The following is a 24336-nucleotide window of genomic DNA, read 5'->3' as shown; positions in this document are numbered from 1 at the left end:
CCCGCCCCCGTGGGGGTCTCTTGGGCCTGGCGCACTAAAGGGGTCACTCCCAGGAGTGTGATGGCAACAGACCCTACCCTGCGGCTCTGTGACACAGCAACCCTGTCAATTATATTGAGATTATTTAGTAAAGTTTCCAGCAGGGTTGCCAAAGCCTCAACCACCCAGAAAGACGAGACTGGCTGTTAATACCGCTGCCTGCCTCTCAGACCGACTCTGCTCAGCTGGCCGCAGCAAAGCCTGCTTTCGGGACCTGCAATCACGGGAGCCTGCAGCCGCTCCCCCCAGCCCTTTCACCGTCCAGGCGGCCCCCTGCACCCGCCACCCCAGCTCTCCCCCTCCCCGTCGAACAGTCGCGCTTTCCCACGTCTCTGCGACGGCCTCGTTCAGCGCGCTGCGCTGCGGCTGGGGCTCGCGGCCGAGCAGGACGCTGTGCAATGTAAAGACACGGGACTGCCCCTTTACCAGGGCGCGCGGCCAGGACCCCGCAGCGTGCGGGCGCGCGCTGCCCTGGGGAGGCCGCTGCGCACAGCAGGTTGCGCACAGCGAGCGCACGCAGCACGTGGCGCTGAGGCAGCCGCACGAGGCGGGCGGCTCAGCAGCGCGTGCGCGGGGACGACTCTCGCCGGCCGCTCGGGCGCGGCACTCGGCGGCTCGGCTGCCCCGCCCTCGGTCTGACGCAATTCATTTGCACTCTGCCCCTTGCCACGGGCCAATCGCATGCTACCCGTCGGACGGCGCTGGCCAATGCGGCCGAGCCACGGTGGCAGAAGCGAGCGGAGCGGAGCGGAGCGGGGCGGGTGGAACGCGGGGCGCCCAGCGTTCGGCCGTGGAACGCCGGCGGCGCCAGGGTTCTCGGCAGCCGCGCGCCCGCCATGGTGGCGCTGCCCGGTTCCGCGGCCCCGCGGCTGCTCCTCATCCCCGGCCACGCAGCCGAGGCCCTGGGCGCCGCGCCCAGCCGGCCCCTCTCCGTGGCGCTCCCGGCGGGGGGCCCGCGCTCGCCCAGCCCGGAGCCGCAGCCGCCGGCCCGCAAGCGGCAGCGACTCACTCACCTGAGTCCGGAGGAGAAGGCGCTGCGCAGGTGAGCGGGGCCGGCGGGGCCGGGGCCGGGGCCGGGGGGGCCGGCGGGGCCGGGCCAGGCTCGGGGGGCGCCGGGGCTCGGGCCGGGGCTCAGGGCTGCGCTGTCTCCCCGCAGGAAGCTGAAGAACCGCGTAGCGGCGCAGAGCGCCCGGGACAGGAAGAAGGCGCGGATGAGCGAGCTGGAGCAGCAGGTGCTGGAGCTGGAGCAGGAGGTAGGGCGCGGGGGGCTCGGGCCGGCCGGCGGCGGCGGGGAGGGGGCTCGGGCCGGCCGGCGGCGGCGGGGAGGGGGCCCTGCGCCGCACGGGGCAGGCGGCGGGGACGGAGCTGGCTGCTGCGGCCTGCTCCGCTGAGCTCGCCTCTGGGCTTCTTCCAGAACCAGAACCTGCTGCTAGAAAACCAGCTCCTGCGGGAGAAGAGCCAGGGGCTCGCCCTGCAGAACCAGGAGCTGCGCTGCCGGCTGGGGCTCGATGCGCTGGAGACGCAGGAGGAGGAGAGAGCGCCCGAGGTGAGCGTCTGCCCGCTCCCGGAGGGGGACGGGGGCAGATGATCTGCTGGCGGTTCCTGGGTCCTGCGACCGGCCAGCACCTGATACCTCAGTGGAAGGTGTAAGAAACTCGGAGCGGGTGCGGTGGGATGATCTCCTCTGGTACTAGGTCTCAGCAAGAGGTGACAGATGGGCTTCACGTCCTGAAGCCTGTGAGGCTTAATATCCTTCCAAAATCGTTAATATTGATTGCTGCATAGGGATGGGGGGCTTCTCTTATCTCCACTGAGGGCTTTAAGGGGCTGCTGGCTGGCACCTTGGAGGAAAACTCAGCAGCATTCAAAGAGTTAATTCAGAACCCTTTCAAATCTACATCTCATGCTGGTCTTGGTGTAACCTGCTTTTTATCCTTGCATGCAAAGTACCATTAAATGTGGCCACAAGAGCGGGTGGTGAATAACCAGTATGTGGCACAAAAGGAAAACAATGGACTGACAACGTTAGCCTCCTTCAGAAGATGGTGGTGGATCCAGTGTACTATTAATGGGTGTCTCAGACTGAAGTTAAAGCTCAACCAGAGTGGTATATTTTGAACATGAGTCTTCAACAGTCGTCTCACTTCCAGTCTCTGCAGCGCTGTTCCTTGTTTTGGCTGCTAGCCAAGTGAGGTTGAGATTCAGGCAACAGACTGCCAAAGGATGGTTGTGTGATGACACTCAGTATTGTACCCTTGCAATAAGGGGAAGAACATCAAACAGGCGGTTTGGGAGTCAAAATAATATTGGATAATTAAGCTTCTCTTCTTATACAGGTGGTGATGGAATCACAGGTGGATGAAATCAGGATGGTGACCGGGTCCGCTGAGTCCGCAGCACTCAGACTATGTGTTCCTCTGCAGCAGGTGCAGGCCCAGCAGTCACCCCTCCTGACAGTCTCCACATGGATGCTGATGGCATTGACTCTTCAGACTCTGAGGTGAGCAGCCATTCCATGTTTACAGATCATGAGTTTTCGAAAGAATTACAGCCCAGTGTCTCCAATTCATCAGCTATGGTACTAGGGGCATTAGAATTTGAGCTGTAACACACCAGCAATGTAGTTCAGATAGGCTGGCATATTTCAAAGGTCCAGATGCTCTCAGATACATTTGTGCTTGTGAATCTTGGGCAAAACTGCTGACCTACAAGCTGTGTCCAATAGGTCAAAGACAGGTGGGTGAGGTAATATCTTTTAGTGGACCAACTTCTGTTGGTGAGAGAGACAAGCTTTCAAATTCTGAAGAAGAGGTCTGTGTAAATTTGAAAGCTTGTCTCTTGCCAACAGAAGTTGGTCCATTAAAAGATATTGCCTCCCCCACCTTGTGTCTCAATATTCTGGGACCAACACTGCATATTAGGTATTCTAAGAGACCACTCAACAGGAAGTGGCCTATTAATGCTCCTGCGGTCATAGGACAAAAACAGGACTATAAATTAAGCGGAAGTTAAGTTCATTATTTTGAAGGCAGTTAAATAGTGTACATTATTGTTCCCATAAACATTATCATTCAACTTTTTGCAACATGAAGCATAGACCCCTAGAAATGTAGGACCTTGATAAATTATCTAGTCCCCTGCACTGAGGCAGGATTTAAGGATATCTAGAACATCCCTGACAGGCTTATCTAATCTGTTCTTAAAAATCTCTTAATAGGGATTCTGTGACCTCCCTTGGAAGCCTAATCCAGTGCTTAATTATCTTTATAGTTAGATAGCTAACCTAAGGTTTTGTCTACACTAGAAATTTTGGTGGTCAAGGATGTGAAAAAACACATCTGACTGACCTAAGTGTCACCAACAAAAGTGCTGGTGTGGACAGCACGATGTTGGCAAGAGATGCTCTCCACTGATACAGCTATTGCAGCTGGTTGAGGGTGGCTTCATTATGCCAGCGGGAAAGCTCTTTTACACTGGGATAGAGCAGCTACACAGGAGACCTTGCAGTGCTGCTGCTGTAAGGTCCGTGGTGCAGACAGTCTAATCTGCAGCCCAGGAGATTAGACTGTTACTACTTGTTCTACCTTCAATGGATATGGAGAACAACTATCTTGTCCTCTATAACCCTTAACGTAATTACTTACCTTCTCCCTACTCAGTCTTTTCTGGAGACTAAATATGTGCAGTTTTTTAACCTTGCCTCATAGGTGAGGTTTTATCACTTCTGTTGCTCTCTTGAACATTCTTCAGTTTGTCCAGATTGCGGCTAACGTGTGGCACCCAGACCTGGACTCAGTTCTCCAGCGAAGGTCTCACCTGTGCTTAAGAGAGCAGGACACTTGCTTCATATCTTGCATAGTATACTCCTGTTAATACACCCCCAAATATGAGCCTTGTTTACAGCTGCATCACTTGTTGGCTCACTTTCAGTTTTGTGTGCATGTGAAAACCCTGAAAACATGCAATTCTTCAAAGCACATGCTGTATTTCTACTGTAGCTTTGGACAGGTTTTAAGTAGCCTAATATTGTGAAGTCTACTAGTTACTGTTCAACTACTGTCTGTATCCCAGAGTCAGATACAAGGACATGAGACAGCTAAAAGCCAAGGAACAAACAGGTTGAAACAGATAACCTTGTGGTAATGGAAACTACTGCTCAGGCTAGTACCTGGTGCTGACGCTTTATTTCCAGATTTTGCCTTTGTTTGCTGGCTCTACAGAGATTGTAGGCAAAGAAAGCTTTTCGTTCCAATAGTACCCACCACTGTGGGGTACTGTAATGCAAATCAGTAATGTAGAGAACAGTCTAATAGTGCCAGTCAAGCTCCTGGAAGGGTTAATGGACGAGAAAGCTCAGGGTTAAGTAAATGAGCATATCAAAGTACATATGCCATTCCCACTTGTGCTGCCTTTCAGTACTGATCAGGTCTTCAGGTCCTATTGAACTTAACCTACTTGAGGTTGGTTTCAAGGGTAGGTTTGGTTTGTGTACAGTAGTCTGCATGTTCCTTTTAAAATGGTGTGTTTTGTATTCTGCAGTCTGATCTCCTGTTGGGCATTCTGGACAGCCTGGACCCAGACATGTTCCTCCGGTATGGTAATTCAGAGTCATCGTGCTTGGAAAAGCTGGAGGAAGAAATCTGTGGAAAAGAATCAGATTCCTTACCAGCCTCCCCCACTCCCTCTGTGGGGTCCTCATCAGCCAAGTTGGAGGCCATTAATGAACTGATCCGGTTTGACCATGTGTACACCAAGCCCCTAATCTTTGAGATCCCTGCTAAAATGGGCAGCCAAGGTGATATGTTAATGAAAATAGAGGAAGCATCTCTCTCTCCCTCAGAAGACAAGGACCTCCCTGAGTCCCCAGTCTCAGTGAAAGAGGAACCTATAGATAACTTTTTGCCTGAGCTGGGTATCTCAAACCTGCTCTCATATGATCACAGCCTTGAAACCTCTTGCTGTCTGTTGGATGCACGTAGTGACTCTGGATATGAAGGATCCCCTTCTCCCTTCAGTGATCTGCCCTCTCCACTGAGCACAGACCATTCTTGGGAAGATACTTTTGCCAATGAACTTTTTCCCCAGTTGATCAGTGTCTGATTTATTCATTAGTGTTGCATCTCTCTTCTGTGGAGCAACACTTTACAATCTATGCAGGGTAGTAAGAACCATCTCCCCTTTTTCTTAAGCCAGAAGTAAAGTAGATGGCTGTTTCTTAAAGAACATTACTCTTTAAAGTGTTTTCACCAAAGCCAGTATTTTGCTAATTTGTGCCCATCTCAGACTCAGAATACAACTGGGTATAATAGTGCGCTTTGTACCAGAACTTTCTCTTGGAAAGGAAATGGCTAATCTCCCTTCTCAGAGACTAAAAGTAATATCCTCCGAAAGAAACGGGTGCTCTTGTACCTGAACTGTACCTTGCCCCAGTTAGGCAAACCCTCAGTACCTAGGAGAAATTTACTTTGGGGCAGTGAAGGGGGGGTGGGAGGAGGAGTTTAAGTCCTTGTCACAGCAATAGCCTGCTTAGGCAGTGGGGCTATGCTTCCCTCCATGTACAGACAGTTGGCTCAACAGAAGATTAAAAATCTCTTGTAAATTTTACATAACTTACTATGTAAATGCTTATGAAAGTTTTCTATTGCTACTTAGTTTGTGATTTGCTTTCTCCATTTAATATTTAAAAATACCTGTGCAATTAAAAAAGTGCAATGCAGATGTTCTCTATACTTCCATTTTAAAATAACAGCTGGGGGGAGAAGGTCTCTGCTTCTGTGTCAACCTCATACTACTTACATGGTAAAAGGATGGGTGTTGTAATGGTTCCTGTATTGTACAGACATGAAATGGCTTGTTTCAGTGCTTACCTTCGCAACAGCTCACTGCAGCTGTGGAACAAAACTGGTTAGAGGGCCATCGCTGGTCTGATCAGCTATCAAAGCCTTACAGGGGTAGGAGCATGCTACATGTGCTAGAGTACCCATGCTGCTGTTGAGAGCAGAGACTTCAAAGGGTTTGTCTACACTTAAAACACAAGTGTACATATAAAATAAAGGGGTATAAATGAGCTATTACCACTCAAAGAAATCGTAGTCACTATGGATATTTGAAAACATCCACTCAATGTGCAGTTGCAGTCAAAAAAGTTAACACTAGTCAGAATCAGTGGAAAAGAACATAGCATATCACAGTGCCTTTATATAAATCCATGGTACACTTACATCTTGAACACTTGTGGAGAGCTAGTTACCCCATCTCAAAAAAGATACGGGATTTGGAAAAGGTACAGAAAAAGGCAAAAATGATGAGGGGTATGGAACAGCTTCTATCTGAGGAGAGATTAAGTAGACTGGGACTTTTCAGCTTGGAAAAGAGACAACTAAGGAGGGGATATGAGAGAGGTCTATAAAATCATGATAGGTGCAGAAAAAGTAAATAAGTGTTTGTTAGTTACTCTTCATAACACAAGAACTAGAGATCACCAAATGAAATTAATAGGTTTAAAACAAACCAAAGGAAGTATTTCTTCACACAATGCAGTCACCATCTGAAACTCTTCACCAGAGGATGTTGTGAAGGCCAAGACTATAACAAGGTTCTAAAAAGATAAGTTCATGGAGGATAGGTCCATCAACAGCTCTTAGCCAGGATAAGCAGGGATAGTGTCCAGAGCCTCTGTTTCCCAGAAGCTGGGAATGGGTGACAGGGGATGGATCACTTGCTAATTGCCTGTTTTGTTCATTCTCTCTGAAGCACCTGGCATTGGCCACTGTCAGAAGACAGGTTTCAGAGTAGCAGCTGTGTTAGTCTGTATTCGCAAAAAGAAAAGGAGTACTAGTGGCACCTTAGAGACTAACCAATTTGAGCATAAGCACAAATCACTGAATGCATCCAATGAAGTGAGCTGTAGCTCACGAAAGCATATGCTCAAATAAATTGGTTAGTCTCTAAGGTGCCACAAGTACTCCTTTTCTTTTTGTCAGAAGACGGGATACTGGGCTAGATAGATCTTTGGTCTGATCCAGGATGGCTAGTCTTTTGTTAATGCTTCAGTGTAGACCCTACTGCTGCCCTCAGGAGCCATTCTCCTGTTGGTGTAGGTAATCCACCTCCCTGAGAGATGGTAGGTAGGTTGATGGAAGAATTCCTAGAGATTAGGTTGGTTTAATTATGCTGCTCAGGGCTGTGGATTTTTCACACCCCTGAGCCATGTAGCTGGGCTAACTTAGCCTTTGGGTAGAGACCAGGTCATTGTAAATTCCACATGCAAACTATGATAGGGTAGAGTAGGTAAGGCGAACAATAGTCAAAGCTGCTTTATTCTAGAAAAACTACTGGAGAGTGAAGCAGTTTAGATTAATCTGATCTAAAGCCTCTAGGTTATGTCTACACTTAACTCCTAATAATGGCACAGCTGCAGGAGTGTATGCAAATGGGAGGGGGGTGGCTGAAGGTAGTCCACCTCCCTAAGTAGTAGTAACTAGGTCAATGGAAGAATGCTTCTGTCAAACTAGTGCTGTCTACAGCATAGCCATCTCTCTCCAAGGGTGTGGATTTTTCACACCACTGAAACACAGCTGTGCTAATGTAAGTTTTCAGGGTAGACCAGCCCTAAGTAACAAATCATTACAAAACAATTCCTTCAGCTTGCCATTCCACCTGAGGAAGGGTTTCTTGTGACTTCTATTTTTGCATAATGAGTGCAAGAGCTCCTGTTGGGGTTCTGGGAGGTTTATTCTGTATTTTAGGAAAAATTGTCAGAATGGCCACTAGCAAGAGTTGGTGGCCATACCTTGAGGCTACCAAAAAATTTGTGAGAACCCTTGCACTAGAGTGCTCTTGCTAGGAGCCTCCTGTATTTGAGAGAGATTTGGTCTTCTCTGATTTCTCTCCTCCTCTAGCAAGGAGAAAGTCACTAATCTTTAATAAACCAATAAGTACATTCAAACAATTTCTCCTGTTTAAGGGAGAAAACTTCATACCACATCCAAGCACTTCTGTTTCAAACTCAAATCAGCTGTAGACAATACAATGTTAAACACTGTAAAGAATGAGTCCATGCCTATTAATTTTATGGGCACATATTTACCAAAGTTCAATTTTTTTTGTTCTGAGCTATTTCTGCAGGAATAAGTGTGGGTGCAGTACTATACATAAACTCCTAATACGAAGATGTGTCTTAAGAGATGAGTGGGAAATTGAGCTAATCAACACTCATGTAGCTTCTGTTACATGGTGAGCATGAATAGGTGGGAGGGCAACCCTATAATCCGCAGCCATGAAGAAAAGCAGGGAGGAGTAGGCTTGACATTCATTAGAGGGACAGGAAGCTTTCCAAGCTTGGATAAAGGGAGACAAGTCAAATTTGTGAGTGAGAGTTGATAGCTGAATCCATGCAAGAAGATGAGGTGTAGGAGAAGACCAGGAGCACCCAACATAATAGGGAAACCACACACACACACACAGAGGAATATTGATGAGCATGATGAGCAGTGGCTGCAGGAGTGCTTACAAAAAAAATTGTAAACACTGAAAAGAAGAGCTTGGAGGAGGATAAAGCTTTAGTTTTGAAAATGTTTACAGGGAGCTCCTCCCAACCATAAGGGGCAGCAAGGGAGAAAGCACAAAAGGTGTGCTTGTTTGAAATTTTAACAAGTAGGCAGAGGTTGCTATCACAGGCCAATCAGAGACAGGAGTCAACATCTTGATACTGAAAGATAAATGATAAGCCTTGAAAGTGAAGACAAGTAGCTTATGTTTGATATGATAGAGGAGAGATGCAAAAAGAGGCGTGACAGTTCAGACACTGAGCTGTGCTGCATCCTGAATGGATATGAGCAGGGGAAGGTTACATTTGTGAAGGCGAGAGAGAAGGATGCTGTAGTCATCAAGATGAGAGCTTGCACCTGCTTCTCTCCACAGCCATTAGAAATCACAGATCCCCTTATCCCCACTGCTGTAGGAGTTCCCTAAGCTAGTAGATGTGGCATATACAACATCAGTCACACCATAGGGTTAACAGTTGCAGCTATTTTAAATGTTATTTCACATATGTCAAAAAGAACACATTAAACACTCAAATCCTTCAGATTAGGGGATGGGGAGAGAAAAAAAATCAGATCTTAAAATGTGACTGTAGATAGAGAATCATTACATGAGGGACATGGGGGCCCCAGCAATAAAACAGAAGGGTTGCTATGGGCAGGTTTTCACATTCAAGGTAAGTTTTAAGATCTGTAGGTTTAAAAAAACCCAAACAAAAACAAAAAAGACACCCCAAAGAACAGATAATTTTGTGAGTATGTCAGAAGGGCAGAATTCCCCCCAACAAAATGGACCTTCAGATCTTCTCAACAGACAACCCCTTCCTCCCTCAGACTCTGTCCTTTCAAAATGTACTCCCACAGATCCTAGGCTTGAGGCCAAAAGATTGCAGAAATATCCACTACCTGAAAGTTGCACATGTGAAGTCCCCAGAATTCTGTACGTTGTCCAGAAAAGTACAGTAAGATCAAGAATAGCTCACTGAGGCCATGCAGCCCAACCCACTGCTCTTGTGGCCATGGTCCCTTTCCTGCACAGATGTATATATGAAAAACACCTGGCCTTCAAAGGGCTGTTTGAACTGAAATACTAGACCATATAACTGATGTCACTATGCTGCTTGCTGCTCAGTTGCTGGATTAGTCACATGCAGTTTGCACATTTGATAGGGAGAGCAGCATTCACTTCTGGGAAAGTATTATACAATTGTGACAGTCTCATTATATCCTGAACATCCTTATAACACGAGGTATAGAAAAGTTGGGTGAAAATGACCCTCCCCTACAGAGTTGAAGCAAAGGATTTCCAGCAAGGACTAGAGCTGTTAGTTGCTGTTACCATCTGGAGCTCTCACCATTTCACTCTAGTGACAGCTCTCATTTTAGGTCGAGCTTTTTGTGGTAAACAATACTCCCCTTTACTTACAATAGCATCTTGAGTGAGCTAAAATACTTAAGTTTCACTCACGTGATTTAGCTGAGAGGTTGCATTTCCTATGCATCTGCAGTGGCTCATGACCAGATGAGACACTAGATAAAAGCAGAGGACACAATGGAAAAGTCTTAATTGTCTTAAACACCTTACTAGAAAGCAAGGCATTTATTTTTTAAACAAATCACCACAGCACAGTGAACTGCCAAAAATGAGAAAAAAGTTTTAAGCTGAGCCCTTTAGCTATCTGAACAGCTGCCATAGTCTCTAACATGCCTCCTACAAAGAAAGCCTGTCCATCCTCCCTCAGAAAACTGATGCCCCTACCTGTAGAAACCTGTTCACCCTACTCCCAGACACAATTTAGTATAGTTACCAACCTCTGCTACAGAGCCTCTCATAAGGGAGAGTCCAGGGTGGTCTGCCTTGGCTCCTGTTTACTTACTACCCTCTCCTTGTGGTCAGATTAGCTCCAGCACCCAGATTTAGCTGCATTACATATCATTTGTGATGCTACCTGGAAGGCTTCAAGATGAAAGACATTACAGTAGTGTACAGTATTATTTTCTAAGTTATTAGGCCAACTTTCCCCAGACTTCTCCTCTCCAGTCTCTTACAAGTGTTTATGACAGGGCTGCTGTAGGGGACATGGAAATCCTGGTGTTTCCCTATGAAATCTGAGCAGCTACTGTAATAAGATGGCAAGAGGCAGTTACAGGAAGGCATGAAACAGGTGCGTCTTAAAGCCCATATAGAAAGCAGTAGCTTAAGCATACACATGTCTGAACAACATGCACTCATCTAAAGGGCTAAGTTCTTTCTTCTCCAGAGACTGGATCTACACTAATTAGCCATGTTAGGGAAGGTTAAGCCAGGTTCTCTGCAAAGCAGCTAAAAATTAGAGGGAAACCTGCTTCCACTCAGCTCCATTCAGTTAACGCAGTAACTTTCTCACAGTGCACACGGAGGCAGTCTACTTCGAGAATTTCAAGCAGTTCTCCCACAGTTTATCTAGCACTGGTACAACTTCACCAGTGCCAGCAAGAATCATAGAATATCAGGGTTGGAAGGGACCTCAGGAGGTCATCTAGTCCAACCCCCTGCTCAAAGCAGGACCAAGCCCCAACTAAATCATCCCAGCCAGGGCTTTGTCAAGCCTGACCTTAAAAACTTCTAGGGAAGATTCCACCACCTCCCTAGGTAACGCATTCCAGTGTTTCACCACCCTCCTAGTGAAAAAGTTTTTCCTAATGTCCAACCTAAATCTCCCCCACTGCAACTTGAGACCATTACTCCTTGTTCTGTCATCCGCTACCACTGAGAACAGTCTAGAGCCCTCTTTGGAACCCCCTTTCAGGTAGTTGAAAGCAGCTATCAAATCCCCCCTCATTCTTCTCTTCTGCAGACTAAACATCCCCAGTTCCCTCAGCCTCTCCTCATAAGTCATGTGTTCCAGTCCCCTAATCATTTTTGTTGCCCTCGGCTGGACCCTTTCCAATTTTTCCACATCCTTCTTGTAGTGTGGGGCCCAAAACTGGACACAGTACTCCAGATGAGGCCTCACCAATGTCAAATAGAGGGGAACGATTCGAGTGACCAGTGACATGGATCAGTTGACCTTTTTAAATCCATTTTATAATCAGTGGGCCTGGCACCACACTGGGAGGTGATGTTCAACAGGTTATCCACCATGATCCTCAAAGTCTTTTTAGAGTTACTGCTTCCCAGGATGGGTCCCTGATCCTGAAAATATAGCCTACCTACTTTGTTCCTAGATACATACATTTAGCCATATTAAAATGCTTATTGTTTATGCCCAGCTTACAAAGCAATCCAAATGGCTATCACCCTGTCTAATTCACCACTCGCTCAGTCTTTCGATCATCAACAAACATCCTAACTCTATCTTCTCCTCTTTCTGCGATATCAGGATGCTACTGTTCAGTGTCACATACCCGTAACACGCAGCCAAGAAACACTGCACTACACCAGCAGAGAAGAGATTTACAGCAGATCCAAGGATTCAATAAGAGAGAGAAAGACAAAACAAACAAAACAGGGAGCCTCTGTTTCTGCCACTGGATTCCAGAGGGGAGACCGAGAAATGCAGTTGGCCTGATGAGAATTGGTCCAACTTCCATGCACAGAAAATAGTCTCTGTCCACTATATTAAAGAGTTACATTTGCTGAGACAAAAAACACAAAGCAAGCACCTGGTATCTCTCACATCCATGGCAATGAGCAGGGCTTGAATCTTCGTGAACAGCATGTTTAGAGAAGCATAAACACACCTGTGTCTCAAGAGATGGGTCAGGTCATCATAGGCTAAAGACTTCATATACAAATTTTCAGCCCTGTTTGGACTCCAGCATCAGGCAAAAGCACAGCTGCAAAATCCAGTATTTCAATCAATTCCTATAGACAAAACTCAACAGAAATATTTACTATTCTACAATCTATTTCAAGTTGGTTTCTTCCTCCAGACAAGGATCCCCCCAGTTTTCTCCATTTTCTTTCTCCTATGCAGGGCCTTTTGGCACTGCAACTATCCTGAGCCACTGGCTAACAAATGCACAGTGGTCTTTTAATTAAAGAGCAGTCCTGCAACTTTAAGCTGCTTTAGTCAGTTAAACTATTTACAACTAGTTGTTTCTACAGCACTTTGAACAAAGCACTGTGAAATCTATGTATGTCAGCTCTTCCGTGCTGAGACCATATCTACTTCTGTATCACGCATAGTGCAACGGAGCCCTGATTCTGACCGAGGCCTCTGCAGTCTATCATAATATTCAATATACGATATGGTGCTAGAGATAGGAAATTATAACAAGAAAAGGAGTATTTGTGGCACCTTCGAGACTAACCAATTTGAGCATAAGCTTTCGTGAGCTACAGCTCACTTCATCGGATCCGATGAAGTGAGCTGTAGCTCACGAAAGCTTATGCTCAAATAAATTGGTTAGTCTCTAATGTGCCACAAGTACTCCTTTTCTTTTTGCAAATACAGACTAACACGGCTGTTACTCTGAAACCTGAAATTATAACAGAAAGTGGACTGTTTTCAACTGTAACAGCCCTCCTGTTGTAACAGCCCAATTAATCACAAGAAAATACAGCGATTTTATATCTGGGCTACTAAATAAGGGTAAAGGAAGGAAGTGAACATTTGGGCTGGACATCAGGAATGAGTTTCTTAACAATAATGCCCCCTGCTTTAGGAAACAGTTTTGCAAGGGAAGCAACTGAAACCCTGACACTGGCAAATTTAATCTTGCATTAGAGCGCCTTCAGGAATGTTGTGCAGAATTTGACAACGGTTAGGCTGCTGATGTGCAGACACCACTGCATATCATGCTGACCAATATTGTCACACATTTCCTTGTATGCTCCCATCTGTCTGTGTCCATCTGCTGTCTCTTGTCTTTTGCTTAGAATGTAAACTTTTCGGGGAAGGGACAGCCTAGCACAGTAGGGTTCTGGTCCATGACTAGGGCTTGTAGACCCTATGTTAATACATATAGCAACAATCCTGAATTAACAAGGAAAGAGACTGATGTTAGATCTTTACTATGCTCCTATAGAGAACCATGTACAAACATGGTATTGAATGGACTTTACAGAGGCCATACAAGACCCAATGGAGCACATCACCCTTCACATCTTCTAATCAGAAATTTATGTTTACGCTGTTATATTTTACCTTCACAGCAGGTAGCATAACTGCTGAGTAACTCTCCTGAAGGCATTATTTACCATCAACACATGTGCCAGCAACAGCGCTATCCAGTGTTCAGCTTCCAGCAGCGTGTGTTCAAGTAGCAGTGCGTTGTTTGTGAGACAAGACAGACGGCCGTTTCATGACAAAATAGTGAACATTTTAAAAACAGATCTATGGGACTAAGAGGATAGTCTCTCCCTCTAGAGGAAGATTTCCATTGGGTTGCACCCTTGGGCTGTGAGCTTTCAAAAGAAAGGCCTCATTTTATTTAGCACAGCAGGCTAAAAGTTCATAGTGAGAAGCATTTCCCATGTCGTTGCACCCCGCACTTTTGCTACCACAAACATTTTATGCTATATTTTTTCAAATGTCACGGGTTCTATCAGAGTTGCCCTGGAATCTAAGACAAAGTTGAACTGGAGGCTACCACCACCCACTGGGGCCTTATTCATGAAAAATGTGTTTGGTTCTTCCAAAGCATTGGATATTGGATGACATCCTTCTGGGGATCCACTTAACTTTACCTTCTGTGCTGGTATTTCTTCTCTTGGCCTCAGCCATTAGGGGAGCTGCTGAAGCAACATGGATAAGCCAGCCATACATAAATGAGAACCAACCCCAGATCTCCCTTACATCAAATGTAAATGGCACCATCACCCAGCATTCTGAGTGCCCAACATCTGCATCTGGATGAAAGCAGCTGGATAAAGCTGAACCCAGGCAGCATTGGTGGGAAGAAGGAAACTGAAGAATATACCTCCTCTGTAACATCCTCCATTGCAACAACTATTATGACTGGTAGATCAGTCTGCAGCCTTGGAGGACATTTGGACTCCCCAGTGCTACTGCAAGACCACATAGCAGGAAGTCCAATTCCATCTGCCTCTGATCAGAAGACTATGCCCCATCCTACTGGGCACAAATCTAGCCACACAGCAAACCACATGTGACACCTTCAGGCTTTATTAGTGCAATTCCCATCTAGGAGTAAGGCCACATGCCTACAAGCTCCATCTGATACAAAACAGTTGTCCACATACGTAGTAACACATCACCTCAGTGCTCAGCTCTTTGTGCTGGCTCCCTACTGACCACAGAGTCCAGTTCAGGAAACAATCTGCCCTCTCCATGGGATTGGCTCCAGGTACATGAGAGATCGCCTCTCCCTCCATACCCATGACCTCTTATGACAGCTATGCTCCATTAGAACACTGGAACCATCAACTCAGCAAAGGGAGGCTTGCAAGCTACGCATGAAGCTGAATAGGATGAGATACTGGCTTTGTAGTACTGCTTTTTTAATATAATATTTAAATGCAATATAGTGTGTACTATATTTTAATTTTGCCATTGTCACACCTAGCCACCTGTGCATGCTTATGAAGTTTAAGATGGACAGCACTACTAATTCTAAATTAAAGTATTGCAAATCAACACAGACTGGTTACTACTGAAACCAAAAGAATCACCTTGGCTGCTGCAAGCCCTGCTCAAAAGGATACCAGGCAAAGATGGCTGCCCCTAGGCTTTCACAGAAACACGATGGGTGAAAATGAAAAGGCAGACAGGAAACAGAATCAACACTATGACTTGTCAAAATGGCAGGCAGAAACCTTGTAGAATTATAGTGGGACGAACAACAGAGCTGGTGCAACTCTACAATACCTGCACCTTCAGTCTACGTTAATATGGAAGCAGTCTGAACTGATCCAGTCTATGGGGAAGGTCTTCAAACTTACCTGGATCTGGTGCAATTGTTCTGATACTGGGAATGGCTGACAGACATTAGAAGCACTTGTGTATGGACATGAAGCGTATTGCAAGTGATCCACGTTTGACCTAGTTTGGAGGAACATTAATATTGTTTAATGTAGATGGTCTAGTCGGTGCAAAACATGGACAAACCACTTAATCACTATACTTCATGTTTCCTCTCTGTAAAATGGAAATAATATTGACCATGCTCATGGGGATGCCTGCTTAATGTTTGCTGAAGTGATTGAAGGCCTATAGATGGACGGTGCTAGAAAAGGGTAAAGTATTATTTCCTCTCACATCCCCAGTGAGAAATTATAGATTAACTATGAAACTTGTGTTATTAATCCCATTTCCAACTCTTTTTCCCTATACCTTGAACACAGCAAGGGGCAGAAGGGAGGATTTCAGTGTCTCAAGTGGAACTCCTATTTAGGCTGCACAATGAGCTACAGAGGCATGAGGCTACTTTACCCTAATTTCTGCACAGAAAGGCCTCTTAAAACCAACTGAACTCCACCTGTCTAGCTTTCATCTTAATTTCCGGTGTGTTTTACAGCAAGAACATCGCACAGCAATCTAAAAAACATGAAAAATTTTATTGAAAAACGATGACATACAAATGGTGATTTGGTCCCAACAGAAAACAGACCAGAATGAGATTTTTCATATTTCAAAATAAAACATCCAGCAAGAATTTTCCCAGAACTGCACCATTTGTGCCATCTCACTTAACATGCAGAACTAACCAAAAAACCTTTTAAGAAAGCTAACAATAGACTGAACTGTAACGACTGCAGCCACCCACACCTGCAGCCGCCCACACGTTTTCTTAAAGCAAGTTTCAGTTCAATTAGCATTCCATTTACTTTCCGGACAGGAAGCAGTTTTCCCTTTCCCGCATCAATACAGAAAGAGCTTTGAACTGTTTCCCCTTAATATAAAACAGAAAAGATGTCTGAAAACCAAATTAGATGTTTGCTAATAAAAGCTGAACTGCTTTAGAGATAAAGTCATCCCCCTGCTTAGGCCAATGAACACATGGCCAATAATCCACTGAGAAATCTCAATTCAAGTGGTAGACTAGGATTAGGGCTCAGTGGAAATTGCATCAGCAAAGAACGTAAGGAGTAAATATACATCTGAATAGCAACCTTTGGCACACATGTGATAGGCAAAGGAGTTAAGACTATAAATAGACACAGTATCTACACATTTTTTCCTTTAGAAGTTCAGATGAAAAAACAAGTTTTTAAAAATCAAGTAATATTTTTAAGAGGAAAAAAAGAGCCCTACTTGGATTTCACACTTATCAGCTTTCTAACATCCTCCATGTTCCTCTGTACCATAATTTTAAGTATTGACAAGATGGTTCCATTAACCATATGAATATTTCCTTCTTCTCATTCAGTTAATTTAGGACCAGAGCCATCAAATAAGCGCAATCTGAACTTTGAACCTTTTCCAAAGTCATACAAGCTTGGAGCAGGTATCTGTTTGGAAGCACTGCAACACCTTCTAACCTCACAAAATGGAGGTCATCGTCTTCCCTCCAGCATCCCACTGTTTTCATTATTTTTACACGCAGTAACGTTACAGCCTCTTAGATGCTATAGAATTTAAGTCTGTTTAGTAGGTTAATGACATTCACATGAGATGTTTTACATACTAATATAAGAGGTTTTCACCAACCTCACATAAAAAGTTAGATACAAGAGCAGAAGAAAGCTACACACATTTGCCCAGTAGAGAAATCAAGGTTTCAGATGTCAAGTTATACAACGGTTTCCAGCCTACTTCAATGCTGGTTCAAAATTCAGAATAATTTTTAACATGTACTTCTTAAACATTGTTTAAATATTAAACATTAAAGCTCTTCCAGAATCTTGGGCAAGAAGAGCAGGATAGAAAACTGAGTTAACAGCTGACAGAAATGGAACTTCTCTACCTACCCCCAAAGGCCCATGTCAGAAAGACTGTCTCCTCTCTTATAAAATGCCACTGCCAGCCAAAGGAGCAGAAATGCTGACTGCAAATTAAAGTTTTGATTTTAAAATCCATATGATGGGTTTTTAACTAGAAGAATGTCTCACCACATAAACTATTAAGGTATTGTGCAAAGCAAAGAAGTGTAGATAGTTGCTTTTCCAATAAATCTAAAGCTGCTTTGCTGAGGAGCTATTGCATGGGCTTCCTTCTAGTATGGGGGAAGTCAAGGAAAACAGATTGGGAATTACCATCCTAATACCACCTTTACCCAGAAGAATATTTTCACAAGAGGAACCTCAGTTCAGATGTCTTCAAGGAAACCTTAAGACTGACTCTTCGTTGACTGAGAAGATTACACGGTTTACTGAATACTGATAAATTTTTGTACTATTTTCTAATAAGTAGCTAACTGGATTCCTTTCCTGCAGTATCATTAGCTGGAATAAATTCCTGCAGTATAAATTAATAATCCAGATGCAATCTGAAACTCCAGAAAAACAGAGAATAGTTTTAATGACGTAAGTGTTTCTGGTTTACATAAACCACTAAGTCCAGGTTTACTTAGACACAAATTCTGCTCACTTTACTAATGCATCCAAGTTTGAGATTAGTCATGTAGGATTTGGCTCTTACTGAGACATTTACCCAAAGCTCAGTTAAAGCAGTGCCTCTATATCTGATTCACAAATTATCATTTATCGAGATTAAAATCAAAAGGTGTCAGTGAATTCAGCACCAGCCATGTCACAAATATTACCAAGGGCAACGTCTGGCTTTCCAATCTGATGCATAACAAGAGAGAACGGCCACAAAAGATAAAATGCCAAACCAATCAGCTGAAAACATCCTCTAGGCTTCTGCTTTATGAGTTCAGAGAAAACTGAACATTTTTAACTGGCCCTTAGGCGAAATTTAGTAACCAGCTTCCGATTGAGTCACTGATTTAACTTTCTACCAAAACTAGACCATATGAGTCTAGTGTTGAGTTATAACTTCTCACCCCCATCACACTGCAGCACAGATAATTTCTATATTTACATTTTAAGGTCAAGCCAAGTAGATCGAGGGATTGTTTTTCTTTCTGTGACTAATCAGAGATATCTTCTCCTTTCAGTACATTTGAGTAGCCTCTCATGAAGCTAACAGACTGAGCCAAGCATATGCCCCAAAGTCTTAATGGCTCACCAAGTATAAGTGGGGGGTCTGAACCACTGTTACATTCAATCTCTGCATTTTACTCTTTACAAAGGCAACTAAGAGGACAGGCCCAATAAGCCATTTGGAAAACCTCTACCTTGCTCAAAAGGCCACTGAACTTCTTGTAAAAGATGCTGCTTTTAACAGTCTATAAAGCTTCTCTTCAACATCCTAAAGTTGCGACTGCCCAACTCCAGATTCTTCTGGTTGTTACCCAGAAAACAAAAAAAAACCAAAACCAAAAACAAACAAACAAACAAACTTCAGGTCCACACCTCATACCTGGAAGGTAGAGGGAGTAAAAATCAGCCACAGAAACCTTCAGAAATTCACCATTTCAGCTTGAAATCTGGCTTCTATAATTCCATCTCCTCTTCTACACATCCAGATGTTCCCAAGCTACTATATAGACCTGGAGACAACACAGTTTGTTGTGCTTCAGAGAATGTTTCAGTTTGTGGCTGGAAGGCAGCTCCAAGAGTTGATTGCTTAGCCTGGCTCCCTTCTGTCCCCTGCTGCTTGTAGTTTTTAGCAACAGAAACAGATTTCAGTTTGTCTGTGAGGAATTCAGGGAGAGGTTTCCAGAGCACCAGCTCCATGGAGGGACGGCTCCTAGAAGGGATGGAGTCTTAGTTTAATCAAAACTCTCAATCACAGCTGTGACAAATGAAAACTACCTAATTTCATCATCCACTTAAGTCACTGTCTGTGCAGAAGCGTCCCCCCAAAGCACATGCACTAGTGTTTTCTCCGAACTTCTGGAGAAAGTTCAATTCCTCCCCTTGGGAGATTATTTCACAGCTAACAGGAAGTTTTTCCTTATTTTCATCATAAGTTTCCCCTTTCTTAAGTTCATTCCATTACTCTCAATTCTAACCCAATGTACAACATGAAATAATTCTTCTCTCCCACTGCACCAGCCATGAAGCTCACTATTGTTCAGGACACTATGAGACCTTTCCCTTGATATGGAAACTTACATATATGAACAGCAGGCCATAAGGTTAGTGAAACTGAGAGAGTATATAACATTATGTATTATAGGGACCATAAAACAGAGTTTTTAGTCTATACGAATTCAGCATTCTTCTGTAAATTGCAAGTACTCTATGTTTAGCAATTACATATAATGCCCTGCTACACAATATAGTACTGTACATCACAAACACATTATCAAAGAGTCTTCCAACAGTAATGCTATAAAGAATCACAGTGAAATCAACTCTTGCTCAACAGAGGAGAGATGGACTCTGTAGGCAAACCCCTTTTCCCCATTTGGGTATGTTATCTGTGTTGCTCCAACATTTCCTCAAGAACTTACATGGATTCTATTATTTTTTTTGTCAGGACTTGATCAAAATCCCTCCTCAGTCCCTTTTGAAGAGTATCAGACAGGACAAGGGTGGGCAGATTGCTAGTATTCCCATCGGCATGAACATCTTCATCTTCATCAATTATCCTAAGAGTGGAGGCAGGAAAGGGGGAAATAATACATCTTATTATTGACCATATCACTGACAAATATGTATACCTATTGCTAATTGAAATCCCATTCAGGGGAGAGTATGCAGTTCAACCACACAATATAGAGTTAAGCCGCAATTTCATCTTCCCTGCTCCCTGTAGTTCAGCGTCAAAAATTATTTTCAGCCTCTCTGAAAGGTCCTGAATTTTGGTGACCCCATGCTACAGCTGCTTAGAGTACGGATTAGAATGACCCAAAGCTTTACCATTTAGGATGCACTGCAAAAATTGCATTTTTGGTAAAGCTCTTGTATATAAATTTCTAAGAATATCCACAAATATACCCCAGCAGTGCAACCAAAATCCTAGAAAAGGGCAAACAGAAAAATCCTGTATGTATTCTACTATGGACCTCACAGTGCAGATCCAGACAGCTGTTACAAAAGTCAGATCTCACATCACAGACTAATCGATCTAAAGGTGTAACTCACTGCTACAAAACTTTGTTAACACTGATTTAAGGTTGACCTGCAGCACTGTGTACCCTTTCAGAACACCGAGTGCATCTATATTTAAGCTACTGAAATCCAAAAAATACTGTCTTGTGGGCTGAAGTATCATTTTAAAGTGTTCACTGTAGTTTCTGCAATGCTTATTTTTCTGTATGAAGTGGGGGGGGGGATACCAACTTTGAAGTTTACTGTGACTGATTTAAAAAAAAAAACTATGACTACATTTTCTTTAGACCCTTTTTCACAGGAGCTACAGCACTTTGAAGGATGAAACTGATAAGTGTGAATCCTTGGTTTGTGTAGACTGGATGAATTACAGAAATTTCAATTTTGTTTTCCGTATTTATTTTTCCAAGATTATCATAAAGTTTGTTACTCTTTTGACTGACAACAGTATCCTGGTGCTGCAATAGTTGACCTTATACCAGTCCTTAAAATAAGGCCTTCTATTATGAATGTGTTTCCTGATGCTCAACAGCTCCTTTCACAAGAGTCCCAGCCAGAAAGGATGGATGGTCCACTGGCTAGCATACTAGCCTAGGACTTGGGAGACCCCAGGTTCAACTCTCAGCTCTGGGGCAAATCACTTACGTCTCTCTGTGCCTCAGTTCCACATCTGTAAAATGGAGACAATATCACCTCCCTCCCTGTGTCATGAGAATAAATACATTAAAGACAGATGTTCAAATACTACAACAGGGGCCACGGATGTAAGACAGATGGTGAGAAACAGTGGGACTATTTCCTGAACATGTGGCATAGTTACATTACCTTTATGCTACTTCTTACTAGTATCATTCATTCAATCTTTCCTCTCTTAATTTATGCTATTTTCCTTGACAATACTTAAGTAAAATTTGAGTATGCATATGAATTTTAGAACACTGAAATACTAGATCTCAAACCAGAAGCTTTGCTCTAAGGGCAAATCTTCCAGAAGGAGCCCCTAGGTAATGCAGGCAGAAAGAATGCATAACACGTTCTCAGCAAGCTGCCAAGGGCAGGACTTTAACTTGTAGTACATAGGTGTTGCTCAGATGCAATGGCTACAGGACGTCACCCTGAGTTTCCCAGTGACCATGTCAGGCTGCCTGCAAAAATTCTGGCTTGCAACTTTCTCTAGCTTGTGCAACATCGTAAATTTATCTTTAACCCTGAATAACTGTAATACTGTAACCCTAAATGGGCAGTGGGTGCCGGACACTAGCTGAAATCAATCCTGACTCCATAACACCAATTCAGGGAGGATAAGAGGCATAGTTTGAGCTCCCTGTGTGTCAAAATAAAGTTAAGAACTGAAAAATGTTGATATTTTTTGTTTTTGGGGGGACTTTATCTTGAGAATGCCTTGCTCACAATTATCTCAAATTTGGACCAATCACTGTATCTCAGATTCTCATGAGGTTATGACAATCCAAGTCACCATGTGGATTTTAGAGCACTTCAAAAAAAAATCAGTTGTTAAACAGTAAGCTAATCTCAACCCTACTTATAGTGGTGCTGTCACCCCACTACAATAAACTCAGTTATCCCTTAGATGATGCCTATGAATAAAGGGAAAGCTAGTAAAAAACCCACTCTACTCAATCCCTGCGTTTACCTGTCCTCAATTTCCTGAAGCTTCCTGCGGGCAACCTCGCACTGATGTTCCCCCATTGTCTGATCCATATCTTCACAGGGAATTTCTAACAAGCCAGCTTCATGAAGACTACCAATGCACTGCCTTGCTACCTCCCCAGCTGCCTGCTGACCTGCACAGAGAATCTCTTCAGTGCTGGGATTCGGAGAGTAGTGCACAGTTTCAATCAGTCTCTTCTTCTTCACAGGGCAACTAGGAAACAAAGCAAATTTATAGTTGGCAACAGAGAAATCTCTGACATTGTAAAAAACTATTAAGATCTTTGTCTGTCAAACCTATTTCTACAGAGCTGCATACTTTGTCTGTTAAGAAAGACTTCACTTCCAATGTACAAGAAGAAATTTTAGCTCCTCATAATACAAAAATGCCTTTTCAAGAAAATCAGAATCACACATTCAGTTAGATTTGTATTATACACACTGGAGTGGATTCAAGGTTTCTGTTTATGTTCAGGAAAAAACAAATTGAGAAAGGTTCCAAACAGCAGTAGTATTGGGAAAGATTCCCTCACCCAAGCACAGTGCAATCTTTTGAGCTCTACCCTGGATCATGCATCATTCACTTCCCTCCACCACACAGGACAGAGAGCGAATCAGGCTAAAAGCAGTTCACTGAAGACAAGTTAAACTTACCCATCCACCTCTTCCTCTAGTTTATGCTTCTTTCCACAGCGAAGAGAAACTCTGGAAAGGGAGAATGAACAGTTATTTGACTAGTAACAGTGTTTTACACCTTTGGATAGAATTGAGCGTGATCAAGAAAATTAAAGCATATGTTTCTGGCGGGCGATGTTCCATGGCTTTCAGTGTACAGGTCACCTTGATATAATCAGATGAGGGGAAAAAGAGAGCCAAAGATGCATTAATCTAGAAACATATCTGTTAACTAAAAAGAAAGCAGTTGGAGTATAAAGGGAAGCAGTTTACCTTCGCTCATCTCTCCTTGAAATTAGTTACCTGAATATAATTGAAATAGGGCAACATTTGGATCATCTGGTAACTAGTCTCAACCATGATGGCCAAAGTAGAAGGCAAGTTCAGATAAGTGTGAAGCATGACATTTTAAACATTACACATGTATTTTTGCTCCCAAAAATAAAGACAGAACACTAACACAGGGTTTGCTCAGTTGCCTTTTGCTGATTTCCATGAAGTTTCTTTCCTGTACTATGTTTGTAGAGGAAGGTGGGAAAGAAATAGATTTATTTTTCCTGAAGCATTGCTGTTTCTTGAAGTGAGTGCTTAATTATCATAGAATCATAAATTAGGGTTGGAAGAGACCTCAGGAGGTCATCTAGTCCAACCCGCTGCTCAAACAGGGACCAACCCCAACTAAATCATCCCAGCCAGGGCTTTGTCAAGCAGGGCCTTAAAAACCTCTAAGAATGGAGGTTCCACCACCTCCTAGGTAACCCATTCCAATGCTTCACCACCCTCCTAGTGAAATAGTGTTTCTTAATATCCAACCTAGACCTCCCACACTGCAACTTGAGACCATTACTCCTTGTTCTGTCATCTGCCACCACTGAGAACAGCCAAGCTCCATCCTCTTTGGAACCCCCTTTCAGGTCGTTGAAAGCAGCTATCAAATCCCCCCTCACTCTTCTCTTCTGCAGACTAAATAAGCCTAGTTCCCTCAGACTCTCCTCATAAAATCATGTGCCCCAGCCCCCTGATCATTTTCCTTGCCCTCTGCTGGACTCTCTCCAGTTTGTCCACATCCTTTCTGTAGTGGGAGGACCAAAACTGGAAGCAATACTCCAGACATGGCCTCACCAGTGCCAAATAGACGGGAATAATCACTTCCCTCAATCTGCTGGCAACGCTCCTAATAATGCAGCCCAATATGCCGTTAGCCTTCTTGGCAACAAGGGCACACTGTTGATTCATATCCAGCTTCTCATCCCCTGTAATCCCCAGGTCCTTTTCTGCAGAACTGCCGCTTCGCCAGCCAGTCCCCAGCCTGTAGCGGTGCATGGGATTCTTCCATACTAAGTGCAGGACTCTGCACTTGTCCTTGCTGAATCTCATCAGATTTCTTTTGGCCCA

General features: G+C 44.0%; 2 protein-coding genes across 6 annotated transcripts in view; one reads left to right on the top strand and one right to left on the bottom strand.

The window, feature by feature from the left end:
- Positions 1 to 24336, bottom strand: part of CCDC117 (coiled-coil domain containing 117) — a 65150-nt gene that overhangs the window by 34393 nt on the left and 6421 nt on the right. For 2 of the 4 annotated variants that reach the window (XM_073312707.2, XM_078848927.1), the window contains exons 3-6: positions 22921 to 22971; positions 22250 to 22480; positions 19995 to 20132; positions 15667 to 19285 (exon numbers count right to left, since the gene is read on the bottom strand). In XM_073312707.2, the coding sequence (XP_073168808.1) occupies positions 19030 to 19285; positions 19995 to 20132; positions 22250 to 22480; positions 22921 to 22971 (676 nt within the window). In that variant the 3' untranslated portion in view covers positions 15667 to 19029. Of the gene's footprint in view, positions 1 to 7740; positions 10113 to 15471; positions 15572 to 15666; positions 19286 to 19994; positions 20133 to 22249; positions 22481 to 22920; positions 22972 to 24336 lie in introns of those variants that run through there. The other 2 variants (XM_073312708.2, XM_078848928.1) reach the window with 2 other exon arrangements.
- Positions 794 to 4862, top strand: XBP1 (X-box binding protein 1). Of its 2 annotated transcripts, none has more exons than XM_073312711.2 (5): positions 794 to 1081; positions 1196 to 1271; positions 1454 to 1585; positions 2376 to 2539; positions 4579 to 4862. In XM_073312711.2, exons 1-5 carry the CDS (start codon positions 876 to 878, stop codon positions 4766 to 4768), a joined length of 768 nt encoding a protein of 255 aa, XP_073168812.1. In that variant the 5' UTR covers positions 794 to 875; the 3' UTR covers positions 4769 to 4862. The 2 variants fall into 2 exon arrangements, with proteins under 2 accessions (XP_073168812.1, XP_073168811.1); XM_073312710.2 differs by having other exon boundaries at positions 1196 to 1292.

This window comes from Lepidochelys kempii, chromosome 15 (assembly GCF_965140285.1).
Source record: "Lepidochelys kempii isolate rLepKem1 chromosome 15, rLepKem1.hap1, whole genome shotgun sequence".
In the NCBI taxonomy this organism is placed as follows: Eukaryota; Metazoa; Chordata; order Testudines; family Cheloniidae; genus Lepidochelys; species Lepidochelys kempii.
This window is presented reverse-complemented; position numbering and strand designations above follow the sequence as displayed.